Source organism: Anabrus simplex, chromosome 1 (assembly GCF_040414725.1).
Source record: "Anabrus simplex isolate iqAnaSimp1 chromosome 1, ASM4041472v1, whole genome shotgun sequence".
Lineage (NCBI taxonomy): Eukaryota > Metazoa > Arthropoda > Insecta > Orthoptera > Tettigoniidae > Anabrus > Anabrus simplex.
Genome location: NC_090265.1, coordinates 13,978,352 through 13,991,604, shown reverse-complemented (window position 1 = coordinate 13,991,604; position 13,253 = coordinate 13,978,352). Strand labels below are relative to the sequence as shown.

At 40.3% G+C, this 13,253-nt stretch overlaps 1 protein-coding gene across 1 annotated transcript in view; it reads right to left on the bottom strand.

Annotated features, from left to right (window-relative positions):
* spz6 (Spaetzle domain-containing protein 6) overlaps window positions 1-11,774 on the bottom strand; it is a 218,447-nt gene extending 206,673 nt beyond the window's left edge. Inside the window, exon 1 of the mRNA XM_067138688.2 lies at window positions 11,752-11,774. Coding sequence (XP_066994789.2) covers window positions 11,752-11,763 — 12 coding nt within the window. The 5' untranslated portion in view covers window positions 11,764-11,774. The remainder of the gene's footprint in view (window positions 1-11,751) is intronic.
* Between the last annotated feature and the right edge of the window lie 1,479 nt (window positions 11,775-13,253).

Genomic DNA, 13,253 nt, shown 5'->3' with positions numbered 1-13,253 from the left:
TGACATGGTGAATGTGGTGGGTACTCTACATGCAGATCAGTGGTCATTGGTAGGAGGGTCAAAGGAAAAACGTATTTATGCAATTGACTTTACGTTGCAACGACACAGATAGGTCTTATGGCGATGATTGGCAATAATTGGGAAGGAAGCAGTCGTGGCCCTATATAAGGTAAAGCCTCTTTAATCTAGTGTGAAAATAGCAATCCACAAAATAACATCTTCAGAGTTGCCGACAGCGGGGTTTGAACCCACTATCTGCCGAGTGCGCCCTTAACCGCCCGGCGAACTCGCTCGGTGGGATAACTTTTGTTATTATAAATTGTTGTTAGTAACAAGCTTATATTTTTAACAACATTTGTTGATAATAACTGGCACGGAATCTTTTGAAAATCTTTTCGTGGATAAGTACCACGTGATAGTGGGACTCCAGTTCCACGACGTTCAGGCGCTCCCGATGACCGCTCGACATTGCTGATTTCGGACTTTCTGGAATTCCGGCAATCCAGTCTGTTCTCTCGAATGCGTTGCCATTTGCAACTTCTTCCCTCCGCAGTTTTCTCAGTTTCTTGCCGTGTACTTGTGGAATCACGGTGGACTTTTCTGCGTGGCCTGGCGATTTTAGTTCGCCAAGATGGCATCACTGATGACGTCATACCGAAGCCAGGTAGGTTGTTGCTTGCTCGTAATATGCGGCATTCCGATGAATTGCACTGACACACTGCGCGACTCCTGGTGCTCGGCGTTAACAAACGTGACGCTATTCTGCACCGATGATATTTCCATGTCTATTAAACATATCTTCTTCTTCTACCTTCGTAATCCGTTTACCATTCAGGGTTGGTTTTCTCCTCGGACTCAGCGAGGGATCTCACCTCTACTGTGTCGAGACTTTAGGTCGGGGATACAACTGGTGAGGCGGACCAGTACCACTACGAGCCTTGTCTACAATGCTGAACAGCAGACATGTGAGGGGATGGCAATATTAGAAGGGACAGGCAAGGAAGAGGGAAAGACGCGGCCGTGGCTGTAAGGTAGGTACCATACCGGCATTTGCTTGGAGGAGAAGCTGGGAAACCACTTCGATGCTGGTTAAGGATGGAATGGAATACCTCTCTACATAGTTGACCTCCTGAGGCTGAGTGGAACCCGTTATAGAAATCGTACCAATTTTTCAAATTTCGTGGCAGAACTAGGAATCGAACCCGGGCCTCCGGGGGTGCCAGCTAATCACACTAACCACTACACCACAAAGGCGGACTCCGATACAATCTATATATATCAAAGAAGAATTATGTCTGTACATTGCTCGGAATTTAAAAAGGATGGTATTTCTGTATAGGCCGTGTCCACAGCAACAAAAAATTCCGTGAAGTCTGTCTGTATGTCTGTATGTATGTACGCGCATCACGAGGAAACGGCTGAAGAGAATTTAATGAAAATCGCTATGTGAAGTCGGGGAAATGGCCACTGCAATCTTCGCTATACATCATTCTATTCACGCTAAGTGAAATTGTAGTTTAGGGGATGGTCTAAAATTTAATTCTCAAATATTTATGTTATTAGTGGTCCTATCGATAAATACTACATAACAAAAGTTATATAGAACTAAATTTCCGATCATGTATGTCTTATACATGTTTACCGTACCGGCTGCGGTAACAGAGATATTAATGAAATTATATTTTTGTTGTTAAGTCCATATCAACGCATAGCCACGTGAAAATGGGTAAACAGAATATAATGAAAATCGGTAGATAGAGTCGGGGAATAATAAAGTACAGTATAGGCTAAGCTATAAACAATTTTCTTCACCCTGATGAAACGGTAGTTTAGGGGAAGGGGCCTAAAATTTAAATTTTTAGATTCCTGTTATTGGTCGTATCGAAAAGTTCTACATCACAGAAGTTAGAGAGAATACAATTTCCGATCATTTATGTTTTATTCGGTTTTAACTTGCCGACTATGTTAGGAGTGGTACTTCAGAGTCGGAAGGAAACTAAATGTGAAGGCCTACATATCGAAAGCTCATAAAATTGATCAACAATAACATTAGATTGACCATTGTTTGTAGTGATATTCGTTGACTCTTATGCTGCCACTCATCTCCCATAGATGGGATTAGTGCCGCGTACTGAGTATAACAGCCTGACTGAGTATTGGCGGGCAACTTTCTTCGTTAGCATGCCATTCCTCTGGTTCATTTATTTCCTGATACTGCTGGTATGTAACACACTGGTTCGAGCTATTCGATCCCTACTCTGAGGGGCTGATTGGAATGAGCGGTGTGCACACTTAACGGAATAACAGCAGGCCACGGCCGCCAACCCTATCACCTTCTCCGGTACAAATCTCCTGGCCTGAGAGAGGCCCGCCTCCCCCTTCAGGGAAGGAATGAAAACATTTTAGTTGTATTAGGAGGAGGACTGTGTACAACTCACGGCTGTCTGCAGTGGAACTTTGGACTGTGAGATCGGCAGTGCAACACTGTTCGTTAAAAGTGAGAAAATGTGTGGTTTTTCATTTGAACGAGTATTTCATATGATAGCATTGCTTTTAATAGCGACATTGCTACTGGCGTCATTGTAATGACCTATGCTGATTTCAGTTGTGAAAACCACTAAGACAGTCTTTCTGTGGATGTAAAAAGGCAGGTAGAGAGTGAGCGTCTGCCATTATAATGAAAACTCCCCTACTTGATCGTGACTGATGGTAGGCAAAAGGGTCTGCCATTACAGTGAAAATTCCCTAGCATAGTCTTCACATAAGAGAAGACGTTTGGGACTTCCCCGTCGTGTTTCTAGGGTAACGTTAAGTGCTACGCAATTTAATACAATCTTACTCAGAACGTGTACACTACCTAATCTAGAATTCTGGTGCTTTCGGCTTTACGTCCCACTAACTTACTGTTTTCGGAGAGGCTGAGGTGGCGGAATTTAGTCCCACAGGAGTTCTTTTACGTGCCAGTAAATCTGGTAAAATTAGATTACGAAAGTAACTCTTAAAGGAAGTAGATCAAAATTGTTACTTGGGTAGTAAAATAACTAACGATGGCAGAAGTAAGGAGGACATAAAACGCAGAGTAGCACAACGAAAGAAGGCCTTTCTTAAGAAAAGAAATTGGCTCACTTCGAACATTGATGTAGGAATTAGAAATAACCTTTTGAAGAGTTCATCTGGAACGTGCCGTTGCATGCAAGTGAAGCATGGACGATAACTCGCTCAGAAAGAAAGAGAATAGAAGCTTTTGAAATGTGGTGTTCCAGAACAATGCTGAACGTGAGATGGTAGATCGAATGACGAATGAAAAGATACTGAATCGAATTGGTGAGAGGAGATTGATTTAGCTAAATTTGACCAGAAGAACGGATAGAATGATAGGACACATCGTAAGACACCCAGGACTTGTGCAGCTGCTTTTTGAGAGAAGTAGGCCAAGGCACGAATATGACAAGAAGATGTAAGATGTAGTAGTTAGCACAGGATAGGGTGTTATGGAGAGCTGCATCAAACTAGTCTACGGACTGATGACTCAAACAACATAATATAACTAACTGTGGACAACGCTCAGTGGGGTGCACTTTCCACAGCACTTCCAAGGACCATCAGTCAATTAGACAAAACAGTGATGCAAGCGCAAGCCCCAATAAAAGCACGTTGATCCGAAAGGCTGCGTGGAAACTGATGTAGCTCATAACACGGAGTGTTCCCAAGTACGAACAGGACGAGGCTTGGAATGTCAGGAGTGACAAATTGGATAAGTCATTTTATTTCTTCCTAAACAATGCAGAAGAGAGAACCAGTGAAGTTAGGCACTGGACACGGAATGTGGAGAGCAGCAGTTCGTATTTCGATCGTCCTTTGAACTAGTGCTTTTTGAGTCACCCGGTGAAATGCTCATGGATCAGAGAAATGCTCAACATTCTGACCTTATAAAACTGAAGTAGGGAAGTTCTCTCTCTACTTATTATCGCCTTACTATGGTTGCACTGAAGAATACTTCCCAGGGGCGTTCAGCCTGCTGGCGACTACAGGATCTTTAGCTGAGTCTAGCAATGCCCTCACTAGGGCTGACCTTCACTTACTACTTCTGCGATCTCTAGGAAGTCCTTAGACTTCACGACTTTCTCTTTTGCCAATATCCTAATTCTTGGGAGGGTCCGAGACCTAATGTTTTTCTCCTCTGTTACCTGTTCAGCTGCATCTCCTCTTAAAACAATAATCACCACCACTAGCTACTGTATATTATAATATTGTTTAATTGCCTAAAATGTTATTTTCTTGCGTGAGGGAAACGGAAGAAACGACTTTAAACTAAAATGGCAATATTAAATCTCAAAGCCGAATTAAATGGTATCTTGGCGTAAAACAGCAATGCAATATCGTAGCCAGTCTGTTACATATTGAGCCCAATTGGCTCATAGCATTGTCTTTAAAATATTATAAATTAAAGATGGCATATAAGGGAATGAACCGCAGTTACATTATAGGCCGGATGTGTGGCGCCATTTCGCTTGCCCAGGTTTAAAGATAAGTTCCACGTGTCAGGGTCATTTGATGATGAAATGGGAAGTACTGGAGTATTCCGTGAGGTGTGTGATCAAGGTCACCAGTTTTAAGTTGGCAACACTTTCAGGCAGCGAATAGCAGAGTAGTAAGTTTTGGAATGATGGGGGTAAATTAAAGATGGGTGCCGTACAAATGACCTCCAAAAATAATTAAATCCACCAGGGGATAATGTGAAAACAATATTAAACTATATTGAGAACAATAATTAAAGACGGCATATTTGCAACAATTTATTGGAATAAATAATTGCAGGCATACGTGACGGGATGTTACATCATTGTTGATGGGGTTCCCCGAGCTCCCTATCCAGGAGCTGGCGTGCATGAAGAGGACGCGTGCCGCTCAGAAGACTCACTCTGCTACGGAAATTTGAACGTGTCGGACGTAACGCGTATGTGGTTCACGAGGAACCCTAATCTGGAGCATTTCCTAGTCCATTAACTAGTTGTCGATAGGATACTACGGGTCCGATAGACTATGTATTCAACTCAATAACGACCGAAAATCTGGTTAAACTTAAGAAGGCGACTTTTACAATATTAACTGAAAAATAGGACCGGAGCGAGATCGATGCAAGGACGCTTTGCAGTGCCACGTGTTAAACTCGCGGAAAAGAGCAGAGACAAAGTATTTACTACCAGTGTGAATAAGTGTTTATGTGCTAGAATAATTGAATTATATCTGTGTTTTATATGTGTTTTAGTGTATTAAGAAGTGAAGTCGTGTGAATTCATTAAAGCCACAGGAATGAAGACCATGGTTATGAAGAATGGTATCGGTTCAGGTGCTGAGGCCGCCTGTATGATGGCTTAAGTACATCATGGGGCCGACCTGAAACCATGAGGCCGTGGAGCTGAGTATGGAGCGTCGCCGAATCGATAAGTACCCTGATTCATTATATCTGGCATGTGCATGATTAGCTGTTAACTTGTAAATAAATTAATGCATGATTATTCGTTTATTTTCTTTTAAGTACTGTAGCAAGGATAGTTAGATTTTTAGGTCGTAAATTTTATACTGATGCCTAGGGGGGAGTAAATATTGTGATATTATAGCGTGTGTTAAAAATGGTCTTCGCGAATGAGGAAATAATGTGTGTGTAAATAATGATCTTCTATTACGTGTGTGAAATATGGTTTTCCTAAGTGCGCGATCTTCTGATAAATACTAGCGTGTGTGTGTGTGAATATTTAATGTGATTTAGGAGGCATCAGTAAGGTATTAGTCAAAGGGAGTAGATAGATTAACCTGGCATGTCGCATGAAAAGTTCGTCAAGAAATTTTTTATTGACCAAAGATTCGAACCTTGGTTATTCAGGCACATTACAGTGGGATTTGAAAATATATGTCATTAGTAAGTAACGTGTACTGTTAACCAGTGAATGAAAATTGTGCTGTAGGGAATAAGTTTCATCCTATAATTTATCCGAGATGTAGTTAGCTAGTGTTGAAGTAGGGCCTCTAAGACACAAAATGCCAACCGCAGGGGTCGAACCAATGAGATTGTGTAGCGCCATATATGTATAAATATCGGCATAGTGATATACGTGTTCCTGATAATGTTGAGTGAGAAAATGCAGAATTATATACGTGAAATATGGAACAAATAAGATGCATTGAGAGTGTTATATATAATTAGTTACTGTTCGCACAGAAAGCAAGAATACGCAGGATATTGTGGAGGAACATGTGGCTTCATTTAGAGTGGAGAGAGAGAGAATATTAATTGGGTGCGGACAAGTTAAAATGCCGTGTTAATGAAATGAGTCGGGGCGTGAGATAAGGCAGCAGACCGGGTCGGCGTGTTGTGCATTAGAGGAAGCCATGGCAGCTGTGGTAGGGTCTTACAAGTAAAAAAAATATTGCAGTCATTCGTAAGATAATTCTGTTTTGTGGAACATAGGACAGCACATTTAAATTAAATAATAATAGATAGACTTCGTGACAGATCATTGTGGCGAGTGTAATGATAGGTCACTGTAATGATGCCATACTGAGGGTCGGAGTTCGATGCCCGGCCGAGTCAGTGAATAATGATTTTCCCTGTGACTATATGATTGAATTATGTTGTGTTTTGTTCATGTTATATGTTCTTCAGTGTGTGAGCAATGCAAATTCTGGTTTGCAGTTGCAATATTTCTTGCGATGTTGAATTCAGTTCACGTGGTTGTTTGTACTTGTGACAATGAGGTTCTATCCCATTGTTTGTCGAATCAGTGTAGGTTAAGGTGCATTTACCATTGTAGTGTAGGTTTCTTGCTACAGGGTAGGCATATGTTTTGTGTATGATAAAACAGCTGATTATGCATATGCGGGATATTTATAATTTTAGATGAATCGGTGAATTAATTTAATTTATTTATGTCAGGGTTACTTTCGATTTCGCGCGTGCGTTCCATATTATCAGCATTTATATGAGTGGAGGATGGTATTGAGAAAGAATAAGTAAAATAGTTTCGGACTCAAATAATAATAGGGATTATTTTATATAAAAATTTGAGATGAATAATTAAATGATATATCAAAATTTGGGTTAAATTACCAGATCTTACAAACGTAATTGGATAAATTTATGATCTTAGAGGTAACAATGATAATGACATGATAACCACGAATTTAGTGAATTATAATGAATTTAATGAATTTAATTAATTAAAATGATGAGTTCATGAATTACACGGCGGATGTTGTGCTTAATGAATTTACATAGCCTCATACATTTCAGAATGGAGGGTTGTAATCAAGTAAATAATTTGATAATTAGTAATTGTAATTACAAGGTTTATAATATAGTGATGAAGTAATTTGAAGGTATAGAGAGTAAATACGAATTTGTTTATTCAAAGAATGAATGGAAGAAGTTTTGGTTGTATATTAACGTTCCAAAGGTCACTCTGACAAATTAACGAAGGTTATGATGGTAAATTATTATAATATTTTTTTATTATTGGAAAATTTGAAATATGGTGATAACCAAATATGAGTGGAATGGAATTGAATTAAAATTGGAGGTACTGGAGTAGAGTTGGTAAATAAGATGAAAGGTAATAGTAATCGAAATTGAATAATGTGTTTGGAAGAAGATTTGAATTTATGAGTCATGATGTTGATACTTTTAGTCGGAGTTAACAAAGGTTATAAACAATATTTGGTCCGAAGAGTTATTGATTTGTATAGAGGTATTTGCTTTGCCAAAGTTTATTCTTTCAATAAATTTGTATTCGTAAAGGTTCTCATTCAGATTTTTATTTAATTATTTTATTTTCTTCTCTTTTATCCTTCCCGCATAATTAATTTAAGGTTAGTTTATAATATTCGAAGATGTCTCTGTGGGTAGTACCCAGTCAGCGACCCTGTGATGTCTCAAGCCGGTGCCACATTTCAAAGGCTGGAAGGGTAAAGGGTTGAATATAAAATAAGAGTTCATTTGTAGATTGGTCAGAATTATCCACAGTAACAAGGAAATTAACTTTTTAATGAAAATCGGTATGTAAAGTCGGCGAATAAGCATCTAGAATCTAGGCTATAAATAATTTTATTTACGCCGAGTAAAATGGTAGTTTAGCGGAAGGGTTAAAACAGAATTTTAAAAAATCTATGTTATTAATGGTCCTATCGATAAATATTACTTAACTAAAGTTATATAGAATTAAATTTCCCATCAATTCAAAATATCTCAAGCATTTTTAGCGTACCGGCTATTATAACAGATATATTAATGAATTTCAATCTTGTAGCTAAGTCCATATCACTGCCGAGCCACGAGAAAATGGGTAAATGGAATTTAATTAAACTCGATATGTATCCTAAATTTGTGGAATAAAGCACTACAGTGTATTCATACTCGATGTGAGGGCAGAAGGCGCCTATAATTACATGTTTAATGCGTATGTTATTTAATACAATGCAGAATTCCGTAGCGAAGGACGGCTACACCAGCTAAAAGTAATCCGAGAAACATAGCACGAATTTACTTGAGAGTATTGTCATAAAACTGAGAGTGATTAGTGACAGATATTTCAGACTTGTAGGGAAAATAGTTTATAACTTGCAGAACTCAAGCAGCCATCTCTCTCGAGGTGTGAACACAATGCTCGCCGTTATTCTGTTAGCAATGAAGCTGCGCAAATAAACCGGCTTCGTGATGAGGTCATGGTAGAAAAATGAAGGAGGATAGGTCAAGTAGGAGAATAGTAAACGCGGACATTGAAGGTAAGATAAGTAGAGGGAGATGAAGGCGTCGATGGTTGGATTCAGTTTTTGATAACGTAATGTTAATAGGCGTAACATTGATTTACGTTCTAGTTACTAGTTATTCGGTTTTAGGACGCCGAGGTTCGCGCCGCAGGAATTTTCTGACCTGCCGCTAAATTTACCGACTGACGTATTTGAGCAAATACCGCCGGACTGAGCCGGGATCGGACTCAGAATGTGAGCGCTCTACCAGCTGAGCCATCGTGTACGACTACAAGCTTGCAGTCTGATGTTCTACGGCAACACCCACATTAGCCTAACTTGTATGTAATGGGCAATAACAGTCTCTGACACCATGGGTAGCCGATTCTACTCCCGTTGGTCTAAAAAGCTTTCATCGTCAGAATGTTAGTAGGAGAGGTGGTGGTGAACTCCAAATCTCTGAACAGTGGAGTGAGGCTATACGTCGTTCAGCCTTGAGCAGACTCTTGGTACTAGGCTGTGTGCCCGCTCCCTTCCTCTCTAATTATAATCATCACCCCATCATCAGACGCGCAGCTCACCCATGCCCGTCAAATATAAATACCTGCACCAGGCACGCAGAACATGTCTTCCGACACTCCCGGCACTAAATACATATTTATATAAAGATAATGTTACAGTAATATTAATAATATTTTTACAAGTTGCTTTACGTCGCACGGACACAGATAGGTCTTACAGTGACGATGGGGTGGAAAACGGCTGGGAGTGGGAGGGAAGCGGCCCTGGCCTTAATTAAGGTACAGCCCAAGCATTTGTCTGGTATAAAAATGGGAAACCACGAAAATCCATCTTCAGGGTTGCCGACTGTGGGGTTCGAACCCACTATCTCCCGAATGCAAGCTCACAGCTGCGAGCTCCTAACCGCACGTCCAACTCGCTTGATAATAATAATAATAATAATAATAATAATAATAATAATAATAATAATAATAATAATAATAATAATAATAATAATAATAATAATAATAATAATAATGTATGTTGGGTATTCAGCCCGGAGGCTGGTTTGATCCTCTACAGCTCCACCAAAAGCTATCATAGATAGCCTAGGTGTCACTGAAGAGGCATACTAGGGAAATGAGGAGTGAGGTAGTTTCCCGTTGCTTTCCCCACCGAGCCAGAAGTTGCTGTTGCATATCAGTCTGCCAAGCCCACTGAAATGCATGCACCAACCGACCCTATGAGCGATATTTTCACACCATTCATAACAGGGACTGGCTGCATAAGTAATGGTATTACTAGCATTGCTCATACCAAGGATGAGACTTAGACAGGTCAATGAAAGTAATAATAATAACAACAGTAACAATAGGAGTAAAACCAAAATAGACTGCGAAATAGATCGGTGAAATCAAAGATGTTCTTAACTCGGCAGGAATCACGAAAGGCGACATCTAAATAAGGGATAATTTTTAAATTCAAACTTCCGAAATGCCACGCTGATCAATCAAAGGAAGCGACTAGAGCAACTTCGAACAGAAAGTCCAGAGCAAAGGAATCAAAGGTCTATCTTTGTGCACACAGGCATCTTTAAGGTCCTAAATGGGTATTTTTGCACATAACCAGCCGCATATAGTGAAAAAGCACTGATAATTGTAACATACTAATAAAAATAAATTAACAAATGAAGTACGTGCTTACATTTATACAGAACGTATAAACTGAACGAAAAAATCCGGACATGAAGTTTTCAGAACTTATAGGGAAAAGGGTGGGTCTGGAGTTGTCTGAGCGAGTGCACATCGATACGTCCTGATTGCCAGAACATTTTATTTTACAATCTATTTAGGTGACGATGGAATAGGAAAGGGATGGGAGTGGCATTGGCATTAATTAAGGTACAGCCTCAGCATTCGCCTGAAGTGAAAAAGGGAAACCACGGAAAATCATCTTTAGGGCTGTCGACTGTGGGGTTCGAACCCACTAACTCCCTAATGAAAGCTCACTGCCGCGCGCCGCTAACCTTGCCACAATAAAACGCGAGAGATAGTTTAAATTCTCATGCAAGTAATGACGTTGCGAATAAATTTAATATGGGCCTGATGTAGCTGTTGGACTAGGCCAGGCTCAGTGCATCTAGACAAGTGCAGTACCTGTTGGTACAATGCAGTATCAGTCAGTCACTACTGATCTGCATTTAGGGCAGTCGTCCAATGGGAGATTCCCTATCTGTTGTTTTCCTAACATTTTCTTAAATTATTGTCAAGAATTTGGAAATTTATTGAATATCTCCCTTGATAAATTATTCGAATTCCTAACTCCTCCTCCTACAAACGATTATTTGCCCCAATTTGTCCTCCTGAATTCCAACTGTACATTCATATTGTGATCTTTACTAGTTTTAGAAACACCAGTCAAACTTATTCGTCTACTAATGCCATTCCACGTCATCTCTCCACTTACAGCTCGGAACATACCACTTAGTCGAGCAGCTCGTCCCCTTTGTCCCAAGTCTTCCCAGCCCGAACTTAACTTTTGCCCACAGGCACCTTAATGCCTATTGTACTGGGTGCTGCATAAGTAGAGGTGGACTAATTGTTTGGCCACCACACTCCCCTGACTTAAGCCCCTGGACTTTTTCCCAACTTGCAGAGTTATCCAATTTATAAGTCGGTTGATAACAGTAACTTAAAGGTGGGATAACTCTGCTATTTTGCATTTCTGGACCCAATATTGTCACAGCCTGTTTTCTTCCTTTCCCTCTATAATCACGAATCCACTCCTAAAATCGAGCATTCGGGAGATAGTGGGTTCGCGCCACCCTGTTTCCAAACTGAACTGTTTCCCATTTCCACACCACACGAATGCTGGGGCTGTTCCTTAATTAAGGCCACGGCTGCTTCTTTCCAACTCCTATCCCTTTGCTATCCGATCGTCGCTATGTGTTGGTGAGACGTAGAGCACTAGCCTTGAGTTTTGATATGAGTGAAGGAAGAAGCTACTCACCGCGATGTCCATGACCGCGTGTCCTTGCCACTGCTGCTCACCTGACTGACTGAGCTGTGGGCTGAATGCGGGCCGCCGTACGGTACGCTGCATACCTGCCCCGCGGGCACCGCACCAAAACAACCGAGGAATGTAACACACATTTCCTAGGTTACGTCACTACACTCGCTGCACGGCCACGGTTAATGCTTGTGGGACGTTAGAACCATCACATAATAATAATAATAATAATAATAATAATAATAATAATAATAATAATAATAATAATAATAATAATAATAATAATAATAATAATATTTATTTATTTACTTATCGTATCAGAAGCAATACATCATATAAAATATTAATTAAGAATGAGAAATAACCAGATAGGTCTAACTGGTGAAAACATACTAGATGTACATTCAAGTATCAATTATATCCTATCGGACCAGAATTTGGCGAGATCTCGACCATTTGGTGTGGCCTTCAGCAAATCTTGCATGGTGCAAACGAGAGGGCAGGAGTTGCAATTAAGGCGGTACACCTCCACAGGCACAGAGGGTTGACTCTTCAGATAGACCCCACTTCTTCATATTGTTCTTAGATCGACCGTCTCCAGACCGCAGCCTGTTCAAACTTTTCCAAGTAGATCACGACTCTTCATAACCGGCTGAAAGAGTTTCAGATGGATCCATCCATCCATTGAGATGGAGGTTTCTGGATTTCCAGTAAGTTAGCCTTAATGATTGAGGTGACTCCGAAAGGCACTCAGTAGAATGAAGAAAACTTATCTTCGATTTCAATCGTTGTTGAGCAGGTTGATAATCATGTAACGTATGTGTTTCTGAAATGTCTACTTTATATCTTTCATGTTTGGCAGCTACTAATATCTGAGGGAGCAATGCCAGCTAAGCAGTATACCTTATCACAAGGTGTAGATCTTAGACAACCAGTTATAAGCCGGCAAGTTTCATTTAAAGCAATATCCACCTGTTTGGCACGACATGATCTATACCAAACAGGACATGCATATTCTGCTGCAGAGTAGCTCAGTGCTAAAGCAGTAGTTCTCATTGTTTGAACTTGCATTCCCCAGCTGGTACCGCATAACTTGCGAAGAATGGAATTTCGCGTAGATACTTTGTGTTTCGTGTTAACACAATGTTGTTCATATGTGAGTGCACGATCCAGAGTTACCCCTAAATATTTAGGTGTTGAGCAATGATCCAAGAGAGCGCCTTCCCAGAAAATCTTCAGTTTTCTTCTTGCCTGCATATTCTTTAAGTGAAAATCACAAACTTGCGTCTTTGAGGTGTTAGGATTTAGATGGTTCTCCGTGTAGTATGGATTCGGTTCGTCTAAGGCTTCGATTAGTCTCCGTTCAACACTCTCAAACTGATCACCCTGGGTGACCATGGCTCGATCATCTGCATAAATGAAGCTTTTAGTTCCTTTTGGCAAGGGTTGATCATTCGTGTAAATATTAAATAATACTGGAGACAAAACACTACCTTGGGGTA